The sequence below is a fragment of the Dipodomys merriami genome, unplaced genomic scaffold (assembly GCF_024711535.1).
Source record: "Dipodomys merriami isolate MVZ:Mamm:240054 unplaced genomic scaffold, mDipMer1.0.p SCAF_5, whole genome shotgun sequence".
NCBI lineage: Eukaryota > Metazoa > Chordata > Mammalia > Rodentia > Heteromyidae > Dipodomys > Dipodomys merriami.
This window is the reverse complement of record NW_027206068.1, coordinates 75,625,978-75,652,463: the sequence shown is the minus strand read 5'-3', so window position 1 is coordinate 75,652,463 and position 26,486 is coordinate 75,625,978. Positions and strand designations below refer to the sequence as shown.

The window sequence follows — 26,486 nt, the reverse complement described above, 5'->3', positions numbered from 1 at the left end:
CCAGCTTGTTAAAGAAGTTCTTTAAAATGCCGTGTTTCCGCATGTATACATCAAATCACTGCATGGACTTAGATTCTCTCCCCCCCCCCCCCAAAAAAAAACACAATGAAGCCAGCTGCTGGTGGCGCATGCTTGTTATCCTAGCAACTCAGAAGGCTAGGATGTGAGGATCATGGTTTGAAGCTAGCCTAGGCAGGAAAGTCTGTAAGACTCTTCATTCCAATTAACTACCAAAAAGCTGGAAGTTGAATTGTAGCTCAATTGGTAGAGTGCTATCCTGGATCAAAAGAGCTAATGGACGGCATCCAGGTCCTGAATTCAAGCCCCAGTAACCAGCACTTGCACATATACACACACTAAATTCTCAGCACCTTTGCCCCACTATCAGAAAAAGCTTCCAAGGGGCTGGGGTAATAAAGTGCTTGTTTAGCAAGAATAAAGTCAACAAAAACACCTTTCCTTAACTGTCTCTGGTTAAATTGGAACCTATTTAACTTTTCCAGATCATAGCTGAGAGGCAGTGGCAAGAGCATCCTGGTTCAAGGCCCGCCCACCCCGACGAACAGTGCGCAGTGTTTGTCGTCCCATCTGCGTGGGAGGCAGAGGTAGGAGGGTCTCCAGCAAATACCACTGATGTAAAAAGAAGCAGGGACATGGCCCAAGTAGTACAGCATCTGCCTAGCAAGCAGGAGGCTCTGAAGTTCACATCCCAGTACCACCAAACGTGCTCCAGAAATGGGAGACACTATTTTGCATTCTAATATCAAAGAAAGGGACCTGATATAAATTTTACTGAATACAGTTTCTTACAGCATTTTACTAAACATCCAAACCACAGACCTCTTCCAGCCAGAAGATACCCTGTCTGCAGGCAGCACTGGCTGTCACCACAGAGAGTGGGGACTGCGACAGCTGTGGAGCTGGAGGCGGCCCTGGAGCCACTGGCAAACTGTCTGGTGGGAAAGCAGTGTTTGTGGGATGGGAAGGGAGCAGAGGCAGTGGAAATGAACTTTCAGCCCTGGCCACAGACTCCTCAAGCATTTGCCCCCTGAAGGGCATTTTGCTTTGCTAATAGTACCCTCGGGGACTTGGTTAGGAATACTCAGGAAGAATTTTACTCAGTCAGTTGTTGTATTTGCGTATATACAGAACAGGCTGCAAAACTCAATTTTCACATAAAATGGCCTTCAAGGCTTCTAGCATCCCTCAGCGGGTACTGAGGTGTAGAGTGGATGAGAGATTGCCAAGGGGAAGGAGAGACCTTTTAGATAGGGATAAAAAATGGCAGACATAACGTGGCCATCACAGCATTGCTTCTTCCCCCTCAAATGCTTCCCATAATGCCCTGGGTGCCCACTCAGCCAATGGAAAGAGCCGGAGCAGCTCACGCATAAGCCACTAAGCAATCAATGCAAAGCCCAGGAGAGGAGACAAGGGAGGAGAAAGTGGACCGTATCATTCCGCTTCCCACCGTCCACCATCGCAGGTCCTTGAGATCCAGGCGTGACGAGCAGGCCAGGTGTCTGGCAGAAGGGAGAGTGACCAGGGAACGTTTCAGCAAGGGTTTAGTATCCCAAAGTTAACAGAGGGAGAAAAACATTTCCTGCTCTCCAGGCAGAAAGTGGAGTTAAAGACTCAAAATGGCAGCTCTTCAACCTGCTGCCCTTATTCCTTCTGAGCTAGGGGTGATCACATCTAGTGGCCCTCAACCCGTACACAACAGTTCTGGGTAGGGCTGGGTGTTAACTACTCTAAAATAGGGCAACAAGCCAGGCGTTGGTGGCTCAGGCCTGTCATCCTAACTACTTAGGAAGCTGAAATCAGGATTGCGGTTCAAAGCTGGGCTGGGCAGGAAAGTCTGTGAAACTCTTCATTGAACCACCAGAAAACAGGAAGTAGCGCTGTGGCTCAAGTGGTAGAATACCTGCCTTGAGCTGAAGAGCTGAGGGACAGCGCCCAGGCCCAGAGTTCAAGACTTAAGACGGACCAAACAATGAAATGTGATGTTTCCAGACCTACCCAAAACAGGGACCTTAGGAAGCTGCTGTGCTGTTTCCTCAGATGAATTCCCTCAGCTGTGTGCACTCTGCAGGAGAGCTGCCAGGTTTTTACCATGTCAAAGGACAGCTAGACTTCTGGTCTGTAAGCCTTGTAACATTTAAGTGGAGGGAAGCTTAATTGCTCTGCTAGTTGCTTGCAAGCTTTCCACTTGGAAGTCTAACCCTTGTTATATTTATTTAAATAACCTCATTTCCCTGTCTCCACCCTTTTCTCTCCCTGGACTCTATCCTCTCGCACTAAACACCGCCTAGCTTGGCAAAGGCGGTGGCGGCTCTCCTTGTCAGCTCTGGGGCTTCTCCAGCTCCTCTCTGCAGGGATTTCTGGGAGAAAACCAGGTCCCCAAGACTCACAGAAAGTTCAGCTTTCCACACCGCTAGCTCAGGACCCGAGAAGTCACCCAACCCCATCTCTAGTCTCGGGTGTGATTTTTCTCCTCCCTGGCAAAACAAGCAACAAAAATCACCTGGTTTCTGCTCAGCTGCGCAGATGCACCAATGCCCATGCGCACGGCCCAGGCCTGGACTCGGTCAGCGAACAAAGCCTCTGGGGACAGGGCGTGGGGCAGCTTTGCCAACGAATGGCTCCCCACATTTGTTCCTTCTCACCACTGGACACAGAAAGAGGGGTGAGCCCAGCCACCGTCACCTCCCCTGCCCCGAGGCGTCCACACCAGCGCCGCGCCCTCCCCCCACCAGGACCTGCATCCAGTCGTCCCACCTGCGTGAGTTCACTTAAACTGCCCGGTTTCTGTTTCCCCCGAGCGCTGGGCCAGACGCCTTCCCGCCTGGAGCTGCCTCAGGGCCGCCCTTCAGTGTTGCTGGGCCACTCCCATCTCCACGGTGCCCCTCGGCCAGTGGGGCAAGCACCAGCGCCTGAGCAGAGTCCTGGGCTCAGAGGGATGCCACTTCTACCTCAGGAGGAAAGGTGAGTGCTTCAGGCCCAGCCAAGGAGGGCCAGGAAGCCTATGGGCAGTGCGAGTCAGAACAAGAGCACGGAGCGGTGGCCTTCCACACCTGCCTTCTGCCTGCAGCCCCAGGTGGCTTCAGTCCTGCTTGCTGAAGGGGCATAGCCGTGTGTGTGTGTGTGTGTGTGTGTGTGTGTGTGTGTGTGTGTGTGTGTGTGTGTGTGTGTGTGTGTGTGTGTGTGTGTGTGTGTGTGTGTGTGTGTGTGTGTGTGTGTGTGTGTGTGTGTGTGTGTGTGTGTGTCCTTGAGTCACACCTTCACTTCTAGCTTTTTGCTGATTAATTGGAGATAAAACATCGTGGACTTTTCTGCCCAGGCTGGCTTCTAACTGCAGTCCTCAGATCTCAGTCTCCTGGGTAGCTAGGATTACAACACTGCCTGCAGGCATCTCGTTTTCTGCACAGGTGCCTCAAACATGACCTCCTATCACCCCCACCAGTGGTACAAAGTGGAGAGACTGGCACCGTAAGTTTTCTGTGATTTTTTTTTTTTTTTTTTTTGGTCAGTCGTGGGGCTTGAACTCTGGGCTTGGGCGCTGTCCCTCAGCTCTTCAGCTCAAGGCAAGCGCTCTACCACTTGAGCCACAGCACCACTTCCAGTTTTCTAGTGGTTTTATTGGAGATAAGAGTCTTGTGGACTTTCCTGCCTGAGCTGGCTTTGAACCATCATCCTCAGATCTCAGCCTCCTGAGTAGCTAGGATTATAGGTGTGAGCCACTGGCGCCCGGCTTCTATTTTTTTTTTCTATTTTTTTGGGGGGGTCCGGTCGTGGGGCCTGAACTCTGGGTCTGGGCTCTGTCCCTCAGCTCTTCAGCTCAAGGCTAGCGCTCTACCACTTGAGCCACAGTGCCACTTCCGGCTTTTTTTTTTCTTTTTGCTTATGTGGTGCTGGGGAATCGAAATCAGGGCCTCAGGCATGCAATGCAAGCGCTCTACCACTGAGCCACTTTCCCAGCCCCTTCTATGATTTTTTAATATCCTTCTCTTGTTTTCCTTTGAAATGGCACTAAATGGCAGGATTTCTAGCAAAGCTTTCTTTCCATGGTCTTCAAATCAATCAACTTTAAGCCAGATATGGTGGTATATTCCTGTAATCCCAGCACATGGGAGGCTGAGATAGAAGGATTCTAAGTTTGAGGCTAGCCAAAGCTTCATAGTTTCTCTATTTCTTCCTGCTTTATCCTGCTATACTAAAATAAATCCATACTGAAACAAAAAAAAAAAATCAGCCTTAAAAGGCTTTCCTTCCAATTTCCAAATCTCCTAGACTGCAGCTTTAAGCTGAAATCCTAATTAAACCGAACTCCTAATCACATCATTGCACTGCTCTGAAGCCTTTTATACCCCCTGGGGGGCCCTCTTCAGGCTCCAGCAGCTCACTGTCCCCAACATAGCCAGGAAAGAATAGTGGTGAATCCAGCTTCGCAGCTGACTAGGGGACTACAGCCTTGTTCAGCCTGCCTCTCTCCGTGTAAAGTTTCTGAAAGGGATTGATTAAGCCGGTCACCAGAGGTTCACACATATAATTCTAGCTACTCAGGAGGCAGAGATCAGGAGGACCATAGTTCAAGGTAAGCCTTGAATAAACTCTTGGTAGCTGGATGCCATGGCATTCACCTGTCACCCTTGCTATGGAAAAAAAAATCATGAATAGGTGATCACAGTCCCAGCCAAGCTGAGCATATATGCAAGACCCTATTTCCTATTGTTACTTTTTTTTTCTTTGTCAGTCATGGGGCTTGAACTCTGGGCCTGGACACTGTCCTTCAGCTCTTCAGCTCAAGACTAGCACTCTACCAGTTGAGCCACAGCGCCACTTCATGCAAGACCGTATTTCAAAAATAACAAAGGACTGTGCTCGGTTTGGCAGCACATATACAAAAATAACAAAGGTGCCAGGGGCTCACCCCTGTAATCCTAACTACTCAAGGGGCTGAGATGTGAGGATTACAGTTTGAAGCCAACCCTAGCAGGAAAGTCTGTGAAGACTTATCTTCAGTGAACCACCCCTTAAAAAGCCAGATATGGAGTTGTGACTCAAGTAGAGTATTAGCCTTGAACAAAAAAAAACTTGGGGGGCTGGAATGTGGCTTAGTGGTAGAGTGCTTGCCTAATACACATGAAGCCCTGCAATTCCTCTACCACACTCACAGAAAAGGCTGGAAATGATGATGCGGCCCAAGTGGTAGAGTGCTAGCCTGGAGCAAAAAAGTTCATGGCCAGGGGCTGGGAAGGTGGCTCAGCGGTAGAGTGCTTGCCTTGCATGCATGAGGCCCTGGGTTCGATTCCTCAGCACCACGTAAGCAGAAGAAGCCGGAAGTGGTGCTATGGCTCAAGTGGTAGATCACTAGCCTTGAGCTGAAGAGCTGAGGGACAGAGCCCAGACCCAGAGTTCAAGCCCCATGACCTACAATAAATAAATAAAATAAAAACTTTTAAAAAAATAAAAAAAAAGTTCATGGTCAGTACCCAGTCCCTGAGTTCAAGCCCCAGGACCAACACATACATAATAGTAATAATAATAGAGCAAGGGAAGGGATGACATTGTCTTTAAAAATGTACTCATTACCTGAGTTATGTTAACTCTAACTCCTGTATAACACCTTTATAATAACAATGAAAAAGAAAAAACTAATAGGAACAAAGCACATGGTTCAATGGGTAGAGCTCCCGCTAGCAAGTACAAGGCCCTGAATCCATTGCCAGTACCAATAAAAAAGAAAAAAAAAAAAAGGAGGGGGAATGGGCTGGGAAGGTGGCTCAGTGGTAGAGCGCTTGCCTTGAGCTGAAGAGCTGAGGGACAGCACCCAGGCCCAGAGTTCAGGCCCCACGACCAGACCCAAAAAAAGGGGGGGGGGCCCTACTACACAGCCATGTGTGACAGGGGCGTGGCCGCCAGCAGACCACACCCACAGCCATAGTCACAGAAGATGAGAACAGAGCTGCCAGTTCCTTGTGCCTAGGGATGCAGTAACCATGGTGATGTGGCAAGTGTGGTGAGATGATAGGGCAACGCCTCCCCGACGTCGCTGGCATCTGTGACCCTGCCTTGCTGCGGGGCGGGGTGAGAGGGGCGTCTGGTGATGGACGTGTGCACTGCTGTCTGTGACGCCTCCAGAATGCGTCTGCTGCTGCTGCTGGAAACAGGATAGTAGAACCCACACCATGTTGTGCAGAGGCCTTGTCTGTCGCTGCGTCTAGGTTCTATAAGTACCCCAGGGTGTCTACCCTCTGGCAAGATCATCAATAATGTGTTTCTCCAAACAAGTCCCTGGTCACTCGTGTGTGTGTGTGTGTGTGTGTGTGTGTGTGTGTGTGTGTGTGTGTGTTGCCCCCTTGGTGTGTGCTCATTGTGTGTGTGTGTGTGTGTGTGTTGCCCCCTTGGTGTGTGCTCATTGTTCAGTGAGGGACAGTGATCAGCTGGGATTAGAACCAGTGGCCGGCCTGCACACAGGCTCTTCCCTCCCTGTTGCCACATGGCGAGGTAACGTCCCTCCCATCCACATCAGTTAGAAGGCGGAGGTCAAGTGTACGTCCATCTGTACATCTGTACACAGATTGCCTGTGTGACAGACAGCAGTGCGCTCCGCTTCCCCAGCAGAGAAGGGGCCACCGAGCTGTGCACGGGAAGGAAGCTACACCCCGAAAGTGGAGGAGAAAATGGAAAGGGGTGAGGGTCAACACAGGCCCTCGCCTCTGGGGGGAGGGAAGAGCCACGAGCTTGAGCCTGACCTTCGTTAAAATCCTGACGCACCCACCAGCCCCTCGAAGTTGCCCTAAGCCATCTTCCTTCCATTTTTGGTTTTTGTGTGCTTGTCAGGGCCTGGGTGCTGTCATCAAGTTTTCTGTGTGCCAAGCCAGCACTCTACCATAGTCACAGCTCACTTTCAGCATGGTTGATGGTTAACGGGCGAGGAGCTGCAGACTTTCCTGCCCCAGCTGGCTTCTAACCTCCATCCTCAGATCTCAGCCTCCTGCGTAGCTAGGATCACAGGCACATTGTGGCTTTTACTCTCACGGAAGTGTTAACACATTGGCCGAGTTCATCACACTGGGACTCCCAGGCCTTCAGAGCTGTCTAATTCCCGGTTCTGTGCTCTGAACCCCAGCTCCAAATGGTCATGGCGGGCCCAACTGTGCGTGTCCTCAGGCCCGGCTACCCGGGACCGCGGCCTTACTTCCACACTGGGATGAGGCGTGAGGCCGGCGCTCACAGCTCGTGTCCTTCTACTAAGAGGGAAACGTGGACACTCTCACATAGCGTGGGGCCAGGCGGGATGCCACCCCAAGAAGAGAAACGCGAAGACGGCTAAGGACCAGGGGCAGACCCTCACCCACAGCTGACACGGCACCGGGATTCCAGGTGCTCGGCCTCCATCCTTTGTGACATTTCCTCATGGTGAAGCTGACATGCCTGCGCGAACCCCAATCCCTGCTTTCTTCTGTACATTTCTGACGCATCTGAGGTTCTTATGTTTTCTACCATTAAGTGAGATCAAAGCTTACACTTTTTTTTTGTCAGTCGTTGGGCTTGAACTCTGGGCCTGGGCACTGTCCTTCAGCTCAAGGCGAGCGCTCTACCTTTTGAGCCACAGAACCACTTCCTGTTTTCTGGTGGTTCATTGGAGGTAAAAGTCTCACGGACTTTCCTGCCTGGGCAGGCTTTGAACTGCGATCCTGATTTCAGCCTCCTGAGTAGCTAGGATTACAGGTGTGAGCCGCCAGCGCCCAGCAGAACAAAGCTTACACTTTTATAACTGAGAAGTAGGACCTGGGAAGCACATCTAGCTGATGACTAGAGAGCCTCTCCCCTCTCCCCACAGGGGCCTCTGTCTCTCCTGGAAACAGATCCCATGCCAGATGTCAATAAAGATCAAAACAGACCCAGAATTTACATATCACTTGATTGATCCATCCTAATTGTTTTATCAAGAAAAAGGAAAGGAGTCACACACTGGGGGCTCAGACCTTTACTCAGCTGAGATCTGAGAATCGTCGTTCAAAGCCAGCCCAGGAAGGAAAGTCCATGAGACTCTCTTTCCCAATTAACCACCAAAAAGCTAGAAGTGGAGCTGTGACTTGAGTGGTAGAGTACCAGCCTTGACCTAAAAGGCTCAGGGACAGTACGCAGGCCCTGAGTTCAAGCCCCATGACTAGCAGAAAATAGAAAAGAAAAAGAAAAGGCCAAGGGTCAAAGGGAGATTGTGAATGTAAATTTTCAAGGAATTATGGGATGGCAGCTTCAGGATTTTAACAATGGAAATGCACTCATGCCTGACTCATGACCCTGTAACTCCTCTGTATATCACCTTTATTTATTGCCAGTCCTGGGGCTTGAACTCAGGGCCTGGGCACAGTCCCTGAGCTTCTTTGGCTCAAGGCTAGCACTCTACCACTTAACCCACAGTGCTACTTCCAGCCTTTTCTTTTTATGTCCTACTGAGGAATGGAACCCAAGGCTTCATGCATGCTAGGCAAGCACTCTACCACTAAGCTACCTTCCCAGCCCTTATACATCACCTTTATACAACAATAAAAAAAAATTAAAAAGTAGGGTGTGCTGCTATTATAAGCAGAAAGTTGAGCTCTCAAAAATAACGATAGATTCTTGACATCTTAATAGCTGGTACTGAAGTCTTGATACCTACCCACCTGCAAGCTCTCCCATTGAAGTGGAGTTTTTAGGAAGTGTAAGCATTCTTTTCAAGGAGGGCAGGGTGCTCTCTCTTCTGTGTACAGATTGTCTCTGAGGGAGAACGCTCCATTCTTCTGTTTGTGACACTCAAATGACAGTCGCAGCACCTGGGGAATGTGCCAGGCTGGAGACGGAGTCCTTCCTGGTGCCTGTGAGTGGCCTTGAGCCCCTGCCATCCAGGGCGGTTTCAATGACGGGGTCATGGCCAGGTACCGGTGGCTCACACCTGTAGTCCGGAGGCTGAGATCTGAGGATCGCAGTTCAAAACCAGCCAGGGCAGGAAAAGCCATGAGGCTCTTATCTCCCATGAACTACTCAGAAAAAGTCAGAAGTGATGCTGTGGCTCAAGTGGTAGACTGACTGCTGGCCTTGAGAAAAAGCAGCTCAGGGACTGCTCCCAGGCCCTGAGTTCAAGCCCTAGTACCATGTGCATATACATGCATGCATGCATGTGTGCGTACACACACACACACACACACACTAACCAGGGACATAGTCATTGCACAAACCTCCTCAGGTCCCTCTGATCCCCAAGAAAACTTTTGTACCCAGTAGGTCACGATGCACAATGATGTATGTGGCTATAGAGGAAGCGAAAGAAAGGAAGAAAGAAAAGAAGAAAGAAAAAAAAGGAAGGAAGGAAGGAAGGAGGAGGTTAGCTGTGAAGCAGTGTCCATCCTTGGGGCTGTCCCTCCTGAACCCTCACACCTTCCTCATTCCATATGGACACAGAACTCTCCTAAACCTGCCCACCAGCCAGGGACTGGCACACACATTTCATTTAGTCCCATCCCTAACCAACATCGTGTCTTATTGACCATAGTGAGGCAGGGCATGGCCGCACATGCCTGTATCCTACACGTGGAAGGTTAAGACAGGAGGATGGCAAGTGTGAAGGCAGCCTGAGTACATAGTGGGACCTTAAGTCAAAGCAACAACCACAGTACCAACAATAACTGTATTACTTTTTTCTTCTTCTAGCTCTTTCTTATTCCTTATCTCTGGCTTTCCTTTCATGCTGATCTTGTCGTGGACGCGAGGGGTCAGCCGTTTTCCCATAATGGAAGCTGGCACTGGAGATCAGCCCTGTCCCTGGGTAACATCCCATAAACTCCACTGCACAGTGCTTATTTGAAGCCTCTTCTTATCATTCAGGTCTAAGTATTCTCAATTTCCTTTATGATTTCTTTTTTGACCTGTGAATTATTCAGCAGCACATTTCCCGGCTTGCAGGACGGGGTGCGCTTTCTATGTTTTTGTTATCGATTCCCAACTTAATTGCACACGGTGGAAGAAAGTGGCGGATGGGAGAAATCCTTGCAACTTGGTTGAGACGTGCGGCCTGGCTCACACAGTCGATGCTCATACATTTTTCATATCTGCTTGGCAGTGTGTGCTCTGCACTTGCTCTCCATTGTTCTTTCGGTGGCCACAAACAAGTTTGTTATTTCGTTCAAATCTTTCCTGTTTTCACTGATTTTCCTTTTGTGCCAATTCTGGGGCTTGAACTCAGAGCCTGGGCGCTGTCCCTGAGTGTTTGTGCTCAAGGCTAGAGCTCTACCACTCGAGCCACAGCTCTGCTTCAGGCTTTTTGGCCTTTCATTGGAGATAGTCTCAAGGACTTTCCTGCTTTGAACTGCAATCCTCAGATCTCCGCTTCTTCAGTAGCTAGGATTGCAAGGCATGAGCCATTAGCGCCTGGCTCCAGGTTATCTTTTTTGAAACATCCAAGCTGTTGTGCAAGTTCCCTGTTTGTCCCCGGATGTGGTCAGTGCTGACGGGTTGCAAGGGAGACACAGAGCCCTGGGCTCCACACAGGCCACAGCAGGGCTGTGTGCCGCCTGCCTGCAGCCAGCCTCTTTCCTCCTCCAGCCACGGGTGGCGCCTTGGCTTCCGTCCTCTGCTGCCAGCTCCTGGAGTCGGCTCCCTCCTTGAGGAGTGATGAGAAGCCGGCGGCGGCGGGAGAGGTGCCCAGATGGAAGCTCTCCCGCTCCGCTTGAGGAGCATCGGATCCTCCTCTCATGTGTGTGCGTGGTGTTTGCTTTAATTCCAAGAGATTGAAGTAGCTAACCTTTCCTCCATCACAATCAAAAGGAAGTTGTTCCTTTACTTAGAATGAAAACCTTTAGCAAAACCACATTAAAGAACAAGGAGCGAGCAAGAAACTGCTGTGAGGAAAGCATGAAGGGAACGCTAGCTGTCAGCTGGCCTCCGCAGGCCAGGCTCAGCTTCCTGTCAGAGGTGGGGAGCCACAATGACACCGTCAGAGTCTAGTCCCAGGAGAGAGAAGACTCAAGGCCACAGAATGTGGACAAGGGGATGTGTGGAATGTTCTAGAGACACAGAAAAGTGAGGTATTTTGCCCAAGTGTGTGCAAGTTATTAGAGAATGGTTAGGAACTTGAGCCCAAGCAATCTTTCTAAACCGAAGTCATTGCCCTGATGAGTAGCCAGCTCTGAGATGAACCAGTACGCTGGCCGGCCTTTCGTTGTTCACAGTAATAAAGCAGTCTTCTTTCTTTATTTTTGTCGGTCATGGGGCTTGAACTCTGGATCTGGGCGCTGTCCCTGAGCAGTTCAGTTCAAAGCGAGCATTCTACCACTTGAGCCACAGCGCCACTTCTGGTTTTCTGGTGGTTTATGGGAGATGAGAGTCTTGCAGACTTTCCTGCCCAAACTGACTTTGAACCATGATCCTCAGTAGCTAGGATGACAGGCGTGAGCCACGGGCGCCCTGCATCCAACTGTCTAAAGTCTGAGAATACAAGGCAATGATGTCTTGTCCTTGGGGCAGATCAGGCAATGGCAGTGAGATGGGCACCGGGTGGACAAGTCGCCTCCTCAGTGCTCGCCACACCTGCTCCACAGCTGCTCCGACAAGGTAGCGTCCAGCAGGCGCCAGAGGCTCACTCATGCCTCTAATCCTAGCTACTCAGGAGACTGAAATCTGAGGAACATGGCTCAAAGCCAGCCCAAGCAAGAAAGTCTGTGAGACTCTGATCTCCAATCACTATCAAAAACCTGGAAGTAGAGCTGTGGCTCAAATGGTAGAGTGCCAGCATTGAGCACAAAAGCCCACGGACAGTGCTCAGGCCCTCTCTGAGTTCAAGCTCAACTTGGGCTCTGCATCGGGTCTCCAAGCTTGCCACCCCGCCCCAGCCATATTTCCAGGGCTAGATGCCCACTCTTCAACCTGCTGAGCATCAAGATCCTGGTGTGGTGAGCACAGGAAGGTAGGCGTGGGCTAGATGCCTCCAAACACGGATGTGGAGCTCTGATGCTCTCGGGCCCGTGTCTGCAAAGGACTGCAGTCCCACCCCCTTAGAAAACAATGACGAAGTACCATGGAATGGACGACTTACAAACAATAGAAATTGGAGGAAATGTGGAATCTTCTGGAACCCTGGGGTCAGCTGTGGTGAGGGTTCTCTTCCAGGTGGCAAGTGGCCAACTTCTCTTTCTATGCAGCCATGGGAGGAAGGGGGAAAGATGGCACTCTGGCCTCTCTTAAGCAGACACTAATGGTTTTCCTGCAGCCCCACCCTTGAGACTGAATCCCTTCTCCACCACCCGCCTGGAATGAACTGCAATATTTGGGTATGGACACAGTCCAAATTATATTTGTTTTTATGATTAACTCTATGGAAAGGTAAAGTATGCCTTTATGTTACTTCCACTGATGAAATTACTGTTTCAGAGAAAGAACTTTGGTTATTTCTTCTGGGAAAACAATTACCTGGGTTATTAATTTAGCAATTTCTAACTTTGCAGTTCCTTGACAGTGTAGGTTAAAAATTATTCAAGTCTTGGGCTGGGAAGGTGGCTCAGTGGTAGAGTGCTTGCCTTGCATGCATGAGGCCCTGGGTTCCATTCCTTAGCACCACATAAGCAGAAAAAGCCAGAAGTGGTGCTGTGGCTCAAGTGGTAGAGTGCTAGCCTTGAGCTGAAGAGCTGAGAGAGTTCAGGCCTCACGACTGACCAAAAAAGAAAAAAATATATCTATATATATATATGCTTCCTTTAAAATTTTTAAATTCTAGATAGATAATCTGAGCCAGGCACTGGTGGCTCACACCTGTAATCCTAGCTACTCAGGAGAAGTCTGAGGATCTCATTTCAAAGCCAGCCCAGGCAAGTAAGTCCATAAGACTTATCTCCAATTAACTACCAAAAAGGCAAAAGTGGAGGTGTGGCTCAAGTGGTAGAGTTCCAGTAACAAAGCTAAAGAACAGTGCCCAGACCCTGAATTCAAACCCAATACCACTCTCTCCCCTCCTCAATAAAATAAGATTTCAGGACTGTTCGAGGGCTATCCTCCTCTTCATGCTTGTAAAAATGGTGCAAATCTGTGTCAGGATTCACTGGGGAATGTTACAATGTAAAATATGACATGGTAAATTACAACCCTATTACTTGGTTCCTGAAAACTTCTCTCTCAAACCATCCTATGCCAAATATGCCTCATCTCACTCCAGCCCAGACCCAACAAAATTTCCATCTGTCAGGTCTACTATTCAGCCCACATTTAGTTTACTTCAAGATTTCATTTCAATGGCTGCATATACAGACGTGTGTGTGTGTGTGTGTGTGTGTGTGTGTGTGTGTGTGTGTGTGTGTGTGTGTGTGTGTGTGTGTGTGTGTGTGTGTGAGAATGCGCGCGCGCCAAGTGCTTATCTCTTAAGATAGTTCATGGGATGGGTGGGGTTGGAAGAGATGACATTAATCAAGATGTATTGTACTCATAAACTACCATTGAAGAAAAGACAAAAAAGTCATAAATATAGGGGACCTAAATGCAAAGTAAATAGCACTTCCCAACAAGCCATGGTCAAAAAAAGAAATGAAAAATTAGAATGCATTCTAAATTGCGTGAAAAGGAAGCAGAGGAGAGCAGAATTATCTGGATTTGTGAGGTAGCACCAGAGCAATGTTCAGGAGAGTTTCTAGCACTAAACGCACACATTGTAAAGTAGAAAGGGCTGAGATCAGTAAGCTCAGCTTCTACCTAAGTGGGAAAGGAGCACAGATTAAGCCAAACTAAATAAGATCTAGGAAGCAATAAAAGCGTAGTGCAGAAACAAGAAAAAGTAAAATCAATACAATAACAAGCTTGAGAAATAAGGTTGATTTTAGACAGCACAGTCTAACCAGGAAAAAAGTAGACAGGACCCAAATTACTAAGGGGGAGAGGGTTACTCTAACTAGATTTCACAGATACTACAAGAATAATGAGGAGCCAGGCACCGTAGGCTCACACTTGTAGTCCTAACCACTCAGGAGGCTGGGATCTGAATATCGCAGTTCAAAGCAAAACTGGGCAAAAAAGCCCAGTTTTCTCTTCTTGCCAATTAACCATCAAAAAGCCAGAAGTTAGAGTTGTGGCTCAAGTGGTAGAGCACTGACCTCAAGCAAAAAATCAAGAGGGCAAAGCCCTAAGTTTAAGTCCCAGGACCTACACAAAAACACAGCCTTCGGGCAAATGAATTTCAATTTAATTTTATTTTTTGTCAGTTTTAGGGCTTGAACTCAGGCTTGGTTGCTATCCCTGAGCTTTTGTGTTCAAGGCTAGCACTCTACCACTTTGAGCCATAGCTCTACTTCCAATTGTTGTTCTTGGGTAATTAACTCGAGAGAGAAGAGTCTCATGGGCTTTCTTCCCTGGACTGGCTTTGGAACAGGAGCCTTGGACCTCAGCCTCCTGAGTAGCTAGGGTTACAGGTGTGAGCCACCAGCACCTGGCAGATTTTTTTTTTAAGTAGTTATACAAAGAAGTTACAACTCCGTAAGTGAGATTATGCAGACAATGCTTCTCGATCAGTGTCATCCCTTTCATCTTTCTCCCCCATTTCTTCCTCCCATCGCTTCTCTCAAGTTGCATAGTTCAATTGTTATATAATGTACATGGAGAATAATAACTGCATTTCAACAAATTTTAACAAAGATGCAAAGCAAATACAGTTATGTAGAAGGCAGAATATTTTCAACAAATAATGCAAGAACAAATAGATGTTCACATGTTGAACAAAACAAACACACAAAAAAACCTTCAATAAACCTTAACAGATTTTAGAAGGTATAGAATTCAGAATTTCTACAAAATATCATCCATTAAGATTATTAGATACAGCAGGGCTCTGGTGGCTCCTACCCACCATTATAGCCTCTCAGGGGGCTAAAATGCTATAGTCTCCTGAGATCTGAGGATTGAGATTTGAAGACAGACCAACCAGAAAAGTTCTTGAGCGCGGGCACTGGTGGCTCATGCCTGTAATCCTAGCTACTGAGGAGGCTGAGATCTGAGGATTACAGTTGGAAGCCAGCCTGGGCAGCAAAGTCCATTGGACTTTTATCTCCAACTAATTACTCAGAAAGCACTGTGGCTCAAGTGGTAGAGCACTAGCCTTGAGTACAAAGAGGCTCAGTCAGGGACATCACTCAGACCCCAAGTTCAAGCCCCAGGACCAGGGGGGGAAATTATTGAACTGCAAAGGTGAAAAAAAAATATTGAGAAGAACCTTAATGTCTGGTTGGAAACTGCCAAACTGTCTAAGACACATGACACTGGAGTCACGTGAGGGAAGAAAAGCTGGGCAGAGAAAGCAGTTGCAGCAATAGTGCCTGAAAATTTTCCAAATGGGATCAAAACTAGCAACTCACAAATTTAGTAAGTCTCAGATGCATAAAAGCAGAGGAAACCATACAGAGATACACCTGCAACTGCTGGACACCAGTCAGAGAAAATGCTGAAAGCAGATGTGGAAACGGGGAAGGAACACGAGCACACTGGCTCACACGTAGCTGTTCAGGAGACTGGGATCTGAAGATCAGGGTTCAAAGACATCCTGGACAGGAGACTCCGTGACACTCAGCTCCAGTTAGCCACCAAAAAAGAGGAAATGGAGCTGTGGCTCAAAGTAACAGAGCACCAGCCTTGAGCACAAAAGCTTAGGACAGCATCCAGGCCCTGAGTTCAAACTCAGAACTAGCAAAGACAACTACAACAAAATAGATGATAGCTGCTTTCCATCAGAAAATAAAGGCAACTAGGCCAGGCATGGTGGCTCACGCCTAATCCTAGCTTCTAAGGAGAGTAAGATCATGATCCAGGCCAGCCCAGGCTGAAAAGTCAGATTCTGTCTCAGGAGAGGGAAGCCGGATGCAGGGGTGCGTGTCTGTGACTCCAGCAAGGATAGAAAGCCTAAAATTAGGTGGAGTGTTGCTCTGATAGCAACACTGCCGCGTATCTCCCGGCCCAGCTGTGACATAACCACCATCATATATCTTAGCTAAGCAAAAATTTTAGGTTTTTGGGTGTGTGTGTGTGGTAGGGCTTGAACTCTGGGCCTGGGCACTGCCCCTCAGCTCTTCAGCTCAAGGCTAGCACTCCACCACTTGAGCCACAGAGCCACTTCTGATTTTCTGGTGGTATATTGGAGGAGATAAGACTTTGCTGCCTGGGCTGGCTTTGAACCATGATCCTCAGATCTCAGCCTCCTGAGTAGCTAGGATTACAGGTGTGAGCCACTGGTTCCAGCTTCTCTCTGAGAATTTAAAAAAGAAGACCTCAAGTTCTGTGCAACAAGAGAGAAGGAACAGAGTGGAAGAGCACACAGAGCAGAAGTAAGGTTCTGGTCATAAAGACAGCAGTCCTAAACTGCAGACCATGGAGAAGCTCACGCACTGGAGGCTGGAGGCCTTCCTGCTCTTTAAAAGGTTGAAGAGTTAATGCAACCAGCACAGCTATCTGGATACAAAAGTGTGTCTATTTCTTCCCATCTTATTCCTATCTGGTGGTAGTCAATTACTTTTATGTGAATTCATACCATCGATTTCTGTTATTTTAGGTAACGAGAATCATGTCTTAAATCAGAATAAAAGGATCTTCTTAATTCTTGGGGCTGAAAGCAAGTAGAAAATGTTTGAATGAATTTGTCCTTTACAACTATGCTTCTCCATTGGGATAATATTTCCAGGCTAGGGCAGTGTTCAAAACTGAGGCAATGCACAGTAAGAAGTGGATTTTAATGGATTTTATTAAACTATATATATAGCATATCTATAAATACATACAATATCCATACCCTTACCCTTAATGTGTATACTATTTCTATTCTGGCTTATTCTAAAGTGGTGTGTGTGTGTGTTGCTGTAAATAAAATTCAGGGCTAATCTGTTTCAAACCCTCCTTCCCCTCCTTTTGTCATTCACGGGGCTTGAACTCTGGGCCTAGGCGCTGTCCCTGAGCTTTTTCCACTCAAGGCAAGTACTTTACCACTTTGAGCCACAGCACCACTTCTGGTTTTCTAGTTAATTGGAGGTGAGTCTCACAAGACTTTCCTGCCCTGGCTGGCTTTGAACTGCAATCTTCAGATCTCAGGCTTCTGAATAGCTAGGTTTACAGATTTGAGCCACCCGAGACCAACTTCCACCCCTTTTTCTTATCAAGAAAGAAAGAGCTGGGGGCTGGTGGCTTATGCCTGTAATCCTAGCTACTCAGGAGGCTAAGATCTGAGGATAACAGTTCAAAGCCAGCCTAGGCAGGAAAGTCCATGAGACTCTCATCTCCAATTAGCCACCAGAAAACCAGAAGTGGTGCTGTGGCTCAAGTGGTAGAGCTCTAGCCTTGAGCTGAAGAGCTGAGGGACAGCGCCCAGGCCCAGAGTTCAAGCCACATGACCGACAAAAAAAGAAAGGTTTTTATAGAGCTGATGTTCAGGTAACGAGTACATTTCTTTTTGGACGATGTCACCTCTTCCCCTTTTCCCCTTACTCTGGACAGTCCATTTGAAGACCTGAGGTTCAAATACTGCATACTTAAATAGGGCTAAATGCTCAGTAGTAGAGTGCCTGCCTAGCAAGTATAAGGCACTAGATTCAATCATCCCTAGGACCACAATAGGCACGGCTGGCTCAGCCTATGATCAGAGCTCTCGAGGTTGAAATATGAAGACTGTGCTTCAAAGTCAGTCCAGGCAGAAAAGTCCAAGACTACTTCCAATTAACCAGTTTACAAAAAAAAGGGGGCGGGGAGGGCGGGGCCTGGAAATGAGGCTTAGTGGTCGACATACACAGAAAAAGCCAGAAGGGGAGCTGTGGCTCAAGTAGTAGAGTTCTAACCTTGAGCAAAGAAGCTCATGGCCAGTGCCCAGGTCCTGAGTTCAAGGCCCAGGACTGGCACTGGTACGCACACACACAAAGGAAATGGAGCTGTGGCTTAGTGGTACAGCACCAACCTAGAGAGAAAAAGCTGAGTGAGAGCCCGAAGCCAAGTTCGGTACAACATAAATAAAACAGTAATACTTAAACGAATGAAGAGGCAGAAGGCACAGACTTCCGTAGGGCTCGTAGGAGGACGCTGGAGGCCGTCTTCCTCGGGTTCAGTGTTCCAGTGCCACAGTTGACCTGCACGTCTTCACGCGGGCGAGCGCGAGGCCTGTGCCCGGGCTCCCGGGGCGCGCCTCCCACCACCGTGTGCTCCTGTCTGTTCAAGGTCAAAGTGTACCCTGAAGGACACGGGGGGAGGGGAAGGCTTGACCCCTTCAGCGGGACTTCCAGGGCCCCGCTGCGTGTTCCCCCCTGACGGCCGTCGGGCCCGGCCTCCGCGAGGGGCCTGCCAGTGCTCCCCGTCCGCCCTCCGCGGCCTCCTCCCCGACCGCGCTGGCTGTGGCCGTGGGCCGTCAACGAGGCCCGCGGGAAAACCCGGAAACTCGCGTCGTGCTTAAAGGAATGCCAGGCATTTTAAATGAACACCAACCCCGTTCTTCCCACAGTCTTCAGCCACGGATGGCGCTGAGTCACCACCCACATCAAGGCCAGACTAACTAATGCTAATATAGCAAGACGGTAATTAAAAAAGAAAAGGAAAGAAAAAAGGTGCCAGCCAACCCACAGCCAGCCCGCGACGGCCACGCACCTCGCGCCTTTTAAGGGCTCGATGGGCGCGAGTCCGCCAAGCGCTCCCGCAGCCCGCCAATCACCGCGCCAATCACCTCCGCCAGCCCCGCCCCGCGCTCCGCCCCGACCAATCACGGGGCCGCTTCTTCCCCCCCCCCCCCCCCCCCCGCCCGTCCGCACCCACCCGCCGACAGCGCCCAGCCTTCAAACGTCGCCAGCACCTGGAGGTGCGACCGCGGACGGGAATATTTTTAGCTCCGCGGAGAGCAACTCCGCCTCCAGCTCCGCCCCCTCGCCACCCCCAATGGGAGACGGAATTTCCGTCGCGTCACCGCGCGGGCAGGCGGGAGGTATCCAATCAGCGGTCGGGGCGAATTGGCGTAATTAAAAAGCGGCGGAAGAAGGTGGGAGGGTCATGACGCAGCGAGTTTGGGCCGTGGCTTTTCCCGGGGCGTCTCGGCGTCCCTTTTATTTCCCTTTAAAGTAGAACGTCGTTCCGACGCACCCCCCGCCCCTCCACCGCGTGCGCGTCCCGGGGTGGGGGCGGAGGCGGCCGCGGCGGCGGGCGGGCGGAGCGGCGCTGACGCGGGCCGGGGGCGGGGCCGCCCGCGGGTCACGTGGGCGTGTTGTGGGGGGAGGGGCGCCGTCGCGCGGTCGGTTCCGGGCGGTTGGGCGCGAGCGGGCGAGCGAGCGAGCGAGCGAACGAGGGGACGAGAGAGGCAGCCGCGCCCGCCGCCTGCCGCTCTGTATGCCGCTCTCCCCCGGCGCGGCCGCCGCCGATCGCACCAGCAGGAGCCGCCGCCGCCGCGGTTGATGTGGTTGGGCCGGGGTGGAGGCCGCCGAGATGCCGCAGTCCAAGTCCCGGAAGATCGCCATCCTGGGCTACCGGTCTGTGGGTGAGTGTCGGCGCCGCGCGGCCTCCTCGCGCCGTCCCCGGCCGGGGGGACCTCTTGGGCGTCGGGACGCGGTGGGGCCTCGCGAAGTTTGGGGCCGGCGCGGCCATGTGGCGGGCGGGCGGGCGGGCGCGTTTCGTAACCACCATTTTGAGCGGAGGTGGCGGCGCGGTCTGGGCGGCGGCCGCGCGGCGCGCCGGGTGCGGGAGCTCGGCGCCCTTCCCGGGCTGGGGCGCCGGGGGGCCCGCGGCGCGGCGGGGCGGGCGGGCGTGTCCGCGGCGGGCCCGCGCGGGGTGGGAGCCGCGCGCTCCGGCGGGCGGGCCGCACCTGTCCCCACCTGGCGCCGCGCGCGCCGCAGACGTGGCGGGCCGCCCGCCCCCCGCGGGTCCGACGGAGGCCCTGGGGTCCGGCCCCGGGGGCGACACCGTGGGTTCTCTGCCGTCGGTGGCGAAGTGGAGCCTTTTGGAAGAATCGGGGACGTGTGACTCAACTTTCCCACCGCAGAGACCCAGCCCCCTCCCCCCTACCTGTTCGGAAGCCTCTGGACAGCTGCGGGCGCGGCGGCCCAAATAGGAAGGGAGAGGGGAAAACACTTCTCAACTCGGTGTCCTATTTTCCTTCTCGAAGAAACAAGGCCGGCAAATGGTAGCCAGGCTGCGGGAAGTAATCCCGAAGTCTTTTTGTTTGCCGGCGTCCCGGGTTTTTCTCCGCACCGAATGGCCGACAGGCCTGCGGAGCGGTGCGTGGCGGCGGCCTGGACCTGCTGGGCGCGGGAAGCGTGGCCTCGCGGCCGCGCCGGGCGGCGGGCGCCACTCAACTTGAGGCTTCTGGGTGAGGCTTTATTGTCTGCCGCCAGCCGAAGCCCGGGAAAGCCCCGTCCGACTTTCCCTGCCGTGTTGAGGAGGCGGCTGTCCGTCCCCCCCTCCCCCCGGTGCCGAGGGGCTGGGGCGCCGCGCGCGGGCCCCGGGAAGCTCGCTAACGGCCGCCGCCCGCCCGTTGGCCGGGGTTCCGTTACGCTTTCCCTGGCGCTGGCTCACCCCCACTTTCCGCCGCCCGTGCCAGGGGCTGTGCTCTTTGACCAAGCTCAGGTCCGGCGTGCTTACTCATCCTGCCCCATCTCCCTCTCCCAAGGGCAGCGAGCGGGGCGGCGCGGGCGGCGGAGAGGCTTGCCCGACGGGGGTGCCGGGAGCCGGGGATGGGGCAGCGCCGAACGAGAAGCCCGGACCGGGCAGGGTGGGTGCCTTGGCTTGACAGCTGTGGCCTAAAGTAGCCGAACATCCACCCAACACCAATGTAGAGCCCAGTCTAACCTTTACTGATGGCCTAGATCACCGCACCGGTGCTTCTCTGTTTTCCAAATTTCCTACACTGTATTTTGGGAACAGGGACCGTGACATGTCCTAGTTCCTGAGTGAGCTCACCAATCAGATCCATCACACCAATTATATACCTGGGTCACCAGTTTCAACGTCAACCCTGGAGAATGTCCACAGATCTAAACTTTAGCTCTTGACAGTTTTGAGATGGTAAAATTTCTATCAGTTTGGTTAAAGAAGTTTCTTACATTCAGTAGCAACCCATTCTGTTTTATCTTTCTCCCTGCATGTTGCTAAGGACCTTTCTGATCCCTTTTTTCTGCACGAACATTTCAACTGCTGTCAAATGGCTGCGGAGAGTGGGCTTGGTCTTTTGAGAATTATCTCAAATCGAGCTCACTGATAAACTTGCCAATGGTTCCATGCTGAAGACATATGAACGTGTGTTCTTAGGTTGTGATGTTTCATGATTCTAAAATGTTGGTCTATGTTGATTGGTGATAGTGTCAGAAATAAGCCTATTTCAGAACCACACATTTTTAGAGTGTTCTCTTGGTATTGTCTTATGCCAGTTTGACTGTAGACTGCTTATTGTGCCTTTGTCATGTGACAGACTTCCAAGTTTGTCTTTAGTTCAAATTATGAAATACAATGATTGTTTTTGTTTTACTTCTTGGCTTTCAACTTCTGTCTTTTGGGAAGACTGAAAACTACCAATAGGGCAAATAATAATCCTTAGGTAATTTATACTTTTCCTGTTATATACAATGGCAAAGCTTTTAAGGACACGTCACCTATAATTCAGTCTGGAATACAGCCAAGTAGCCCTACTGTAGGAGAAGGTAACTGAACTTAAAGTTTGCAATGTCTGTAAGCTGTGTCAGTCTGTTGTTTCTCACACTGGAATACTTTGTACAGAGAGCTTTTGTTAGACTAGTTTTCCTTTAGATCATAATCAAACCCTTGTCCACTAGGTTTGGTGTTGCACACCTGTAATCCCTGTACTTAGGAGACTGAGATGGGAATGTCATGAGGTTGAGCCTATCCTGGTTACATGATGAGACCCTGCCTCAAACCAAAAAGCTGGGTGCCGGTGGCTCACACCTGGAGGCTAAGATCACAGTTTGAAGCAAGCCCAGGGAAGGGTTTGAAACCAGTCCAGGCAAGAAAGTCCATGAGACTCTTTTTGTCGGTTGTGGGCCTGGGCACTGTCCCTCAGCTCTTCAGCTCAAGGTTAGTCCTCTACCACTTGAGCCACAGCGCCACTTCCGGCTTTTTCTGCTTATGTGGTGCTGAAGAACTGAACCCAGAGCCTCATGCATGCAAGGCAAGCACTCTACCACTGAGCCACCTTCCCAGCCCTCCATGAGTCTCTTTATCTCCAGTAGACTAGCTGGAAGTGGGGCTGTAGCTTATGTGATAGGGCAACAGCCTTGAGGCAAAAGAAGCTCAGGGACTGTGCCCAGGCGCTCGCACACACACATGCACACACACACTCTATAAGCAGATGCTTCACAGCATGTGATTTTACACACACACACACACACACTCTATAAGCAGATGCTTAACAGCATGTGATTTTTTGTATACTCCAGGAGGGGTGTGGTCCAGTAGTGACTACTTTGTAGTTCAGTTTGAAATGACCTTTTTCAGAGTTTGGCATTGTTTTATACAAGAGCTCACATTTGTGATTATAATTTTTTTTTTTTTTGGTTGGTTGTGGGGTTTGAACTCTGGGCTTGGGCACTGTCCCTGCTCTCTTCAGCTCAAGGCGATTTCTCTACCGCTTAAGCCACAGCGCCACTTCCGGTTTTCTAGTGGTTTATTGAAGATAAGAGTCTCACGGACTTTCCTGCCCAGGCTGGCTTTGAATCGTGATCCTCAGATCTCAACTTTTAAGTACCAGGTGATACTTTTGATGTCATGTCATGTCATCTACACCTCTCCCAAAGTTATTTGTAGTCATTTCTCCATTGTTCTGTGGATGTCCTTTTTTTTCTTTTGTCAGTTGTGGGTCCTGGCGCTGTTCCTGCGTTCTTCAGCTTAGGCAAGTACTCTACCACTTGAGCCACAGCGCCACTTCCTCTGTGGATTTCCTTGTTCTGCACATTTCATGTAAATGAAACTGTGCAGGTGTAGTCTTCTACATGTGTATTTTCAAGCTTTATACTGTAGCTTGTATCAGGACTTCATTCCTGTTTGTGGCTGAATAATATTCCATTATGTGAATTTACCACATTTGCTTTAATTCATTCAACAACTGCGTATGTGAATAGTTTCTACTTTTTGACTGTTAATAATGCTGTTCTGAACATTTCTATACAGTAGGCCTGTTTTCACTGTTTGGTTTCATGTGTTACATGTCTTCTGCGCATGTTCCTGGGCGTGGACTTGGTGGGTGGAATGTGGCCTTGTTAACATTTTGAGGAGCTGCCCACACGTTTTCGGAGTGGATGCCGGACTCTGCAGCCCCGCAGTGATGGGGCTGCAGTTTCTCCACGTCTTCACAGACACTGCTTACTGTCCTTTCTGGTTTTAAGCACCCTACTAACATGAAATAGTATCAAAAGTGGTTTGTAAATAATTTTCTTCCAGCTATGGGTTGACTTTTCACCCTGGTGGTGGGGGCGGGTATGTTCTGGGAATCAAACCCAGGGCCTTGAACATGCTAAGCCAAGTGCTCTGCCACCGAGTTATATACCTAGTACCAGCACACTTTCTGGAAGGTGTCCTTTGAAGAAAAAACCTTTAACTGGTTTAACTTTTTCTCTCTTTGGTCATTAGTGTTTTCTGATGTCGTATGTAGGCAACCATTGCCTAATCCCAGGACATGTATATTTGCTAAATTTTGGCAGTGTGCTCCCTGGTTTTACTTCAAATTGGTAATCTCTTATTACTGTTTCTTAAAAAAATTGGCCAAAGGGCTGGGAATGTGGCTTAGTGGTAGAGTGCTTGTCTGGCACTCATGAAGTGCTGGGTTTGATTTCTCAGTACCATATAAACAGAAAAGGCCAGAAGTGGCACTGTGGCTAAGTGGTAGAGTGTCCCTGAGTAAAAGAAGCTCAGGGACAGTGCCCAGGCCCTGAGTTCAAGCCCCAGGACAGGCATAACAAACAAAAAATCCAAACTGCCAGAAACCTGTGTTTGAAATAATAATAGTTTGTCATGACTGGTGCAGACGTTTCTTGTGCTCATGCGTGTTCAAACATCTTCTCTGGGCAACAGCCATCCTACTTCAAAATGTGGCACGGGTGCTTTAGTTTTCCCATTTTGTCACGTATATTATAAAGACAGACTTTTAGGGGCAGGATACAGTAAGCTTAGTCATTTTTACTGCTTCCTCAAGGTTAGCTTAAAGTGAAAACAATTTTAAAAAATATGTCTTTGAGGGCTGGGATGTAGCTCAGTGGCAAAGCGCTTGCCTAGCAAGTGCAACGTCCTGGGTTCGATCCCCAGTACCAAAAAAGAAAAGACAAAAAAAAAAATACAGTTAAAAAAAATATGTCTTTGAGTGCACGTCAGTGATGAATAAAATGAGTTACTACTCAGTTTGTAACTACATTTTTCTGGTGCCCATGCTGGGGCTTGAACTCAGGGCCTGATTTTTGGGGTTCAAGGCTAGTTCTCTTAAACACTTGAACCACAGCTTCTCTTTCTGGCTTTTTGGTGGTTAATTGGGGAAGAGTCTCACAGACTTTCCTGCACAGGCTGGCTTTGAACCATGAGCCACCAGTGCCTGCTCTGGAGTTTTTTTGTGTTTTTGTGGGGTAAGGTGAGGTAGGGAGGACCACACACAGTACCAGGGTTTAAAGAGACTTAGTCTTTCTAGGCACACTGACTAGAGTTTTCCCTCCGGCCCAGCAACCACTGTCTTAGTTCATTGAGGGTTGCCAGGGAGCAATTTTACCCACCATTGCATTAGCACCTGTAGTGCAGATGTGAACATAGTAAAAAAAAAAAAAAAAAAAAAGTCAACAATAACTGAGTGTGGACTGGGGATGTGTCTTCAAGGTAGAGCGCTTGCCTAGCATGCATGAAATCCTGGGTTCAATCCCTTAGCAACACACAAACAGAAAAAGCCGCAAGTGGCACTGTGACTCAAGTGGTAGAGTGCTGGCCTTGAGCAAAAGAAGGGACAGTGCCCAGGCCTGAGATCAAGCCCCAGTACTGGCCAAACAAAAACCCTGAGTGCTATGAGGAGAATACTTCTGACCTTAGGAGCCCCTGGAAAGGTCTGGGGCTCCAGAGATCTGCAGACCGTGAAAGGATCTTGCTTCTTTCTGTGTAGAGTTGAATCACAGTGGCAATGTCCTAGATGTCTTTGACAAGGACATGGAGAGCAGCCTCCGCAGGCTTGTTACATTGTATGACAGGGATCGGCAGGAAGGAACTTGGCAGGACTGCGAAGGAAGGAAGCGGAGGGTGAGCACATAATGATGAGGTGGGTGGGAGTAGGAAATGAAGTTGGAAGGGAATCACGAGGCGCCTTCTGTGGCCTTGTGGAACTTGGAGTAGTGAGTAGAGGCTTGCAAAAGGGTGTTGTGTGATTGGCTCGGCCTTTGATGAGGGGGAGGCACTTTGGGGTGAGCTGTGCTTATAGTTGGTGGTAGTGAGATTTCCAGAGATTAGATCAGGGTGGCCTGTAGAGTGTGGGGATGCCTGGGGTACTTGTGTACATGCGTGTAAGTGCACTTTGATCATATTCCCCACCCCTTTAATTTCTTGTCTGCTCCCCCTTGGAGCAAGTGTCAGGATGTCAGCTGAGACATTTATAAATGAAAACATTGTCCTCATCACCGAATGAGAAATGGTTGCCTCTACGTAGCTGTGATTACAGAGGCTGTTGATATACAATGCCTTTTTAAATTTCTGGTTCAGAATAACTTAGAAGGTTGCCCATGCGTGGATCTTAATTAGGTATTCGAGTAAATCAGAGCTAAACTTGTACTTGATTGTGCATGTAAAAGCATTGAGAAAACATCAGTGAACAGCTTTGAAAGAACCTTATTCCATTACCTTCATTGCGTTTTATTAGGAAGTGTCACGTAAATCTTAACAGTTGTACCTACTAGTCGATAGCCACAATATAACTTAGTTGAACTACTCACTAGCAGCAGACTGCTGAGTGCTTTTATTATGAATTGCTTCATTGGTAATTCAGTACCCTAAACCTGAAGGTGTGGGAATACTGCGTTAGCATGTGTGCATCAGTCTTCTGGTGCAAGAGTTCCCTGGAGGACTTCTGGGATTTTCAGTCCATGTTGGCATTACTGTGGAACAGGAAGCACAGAGGTCTTTGTGCTTTGCCCTGTGGACTAGTTAAAGCAGGGTGATCTGAGGACACTGGTAAAATTCATGCCCAAGTGTCCTGTTTGCCTGGTTTGTGTCTTAATGTAATGTAATTGAGTCCCCTCCCACCTCTACTTCTCTTGAGATATAAATTAGTATTTTAGCAATATGATATTGGTTTTTGCAAGATTAAGAATGAATGCTAACTACATGGGGTTGTAGTAGGATTTCCTGTTCACAGGAAAGGCTAATACTGGTTTTTGTACTCTATTAAGTTGTGTAAAATAAATGCTTTCCTTCTAAGACTCATGTGTTTTTGTTTATTTTGGCCTGTCCGGGGCTTGAACTCTGGGCCTGGGCACTGTCCCGGAGCCTTT

At 49.6% G+C, this 26,486-nt stretch overlaps 1 protein-coding gene across 1 annotated transcript in view; it reads left to right on the top strand.

Annotated features, from left to right (window-relative positions):
• Positions 1 to 19,245: 19,245 nt before the first annotated feature.
• The window catches only part of Rheb (Ras homolog, mTORC1 binding), a 48,931-nt gene continuing 41,690 nt past the window's right edge, over positions 19,246 to 26,486 (top strand). The window contains exon 1 of the mRNA XM_069997113.1: positions 19,246 to 19,507. Within this exon, the coding sequence (XP_069853214.1) occupies positions 19,456 to 19,507 (52 nt within the window). The 5' untranslated portion in view covers positions 19,246 to 19,455. The remainder of the gene's footprint in view (positions 19,508 to 26,486) is intronic.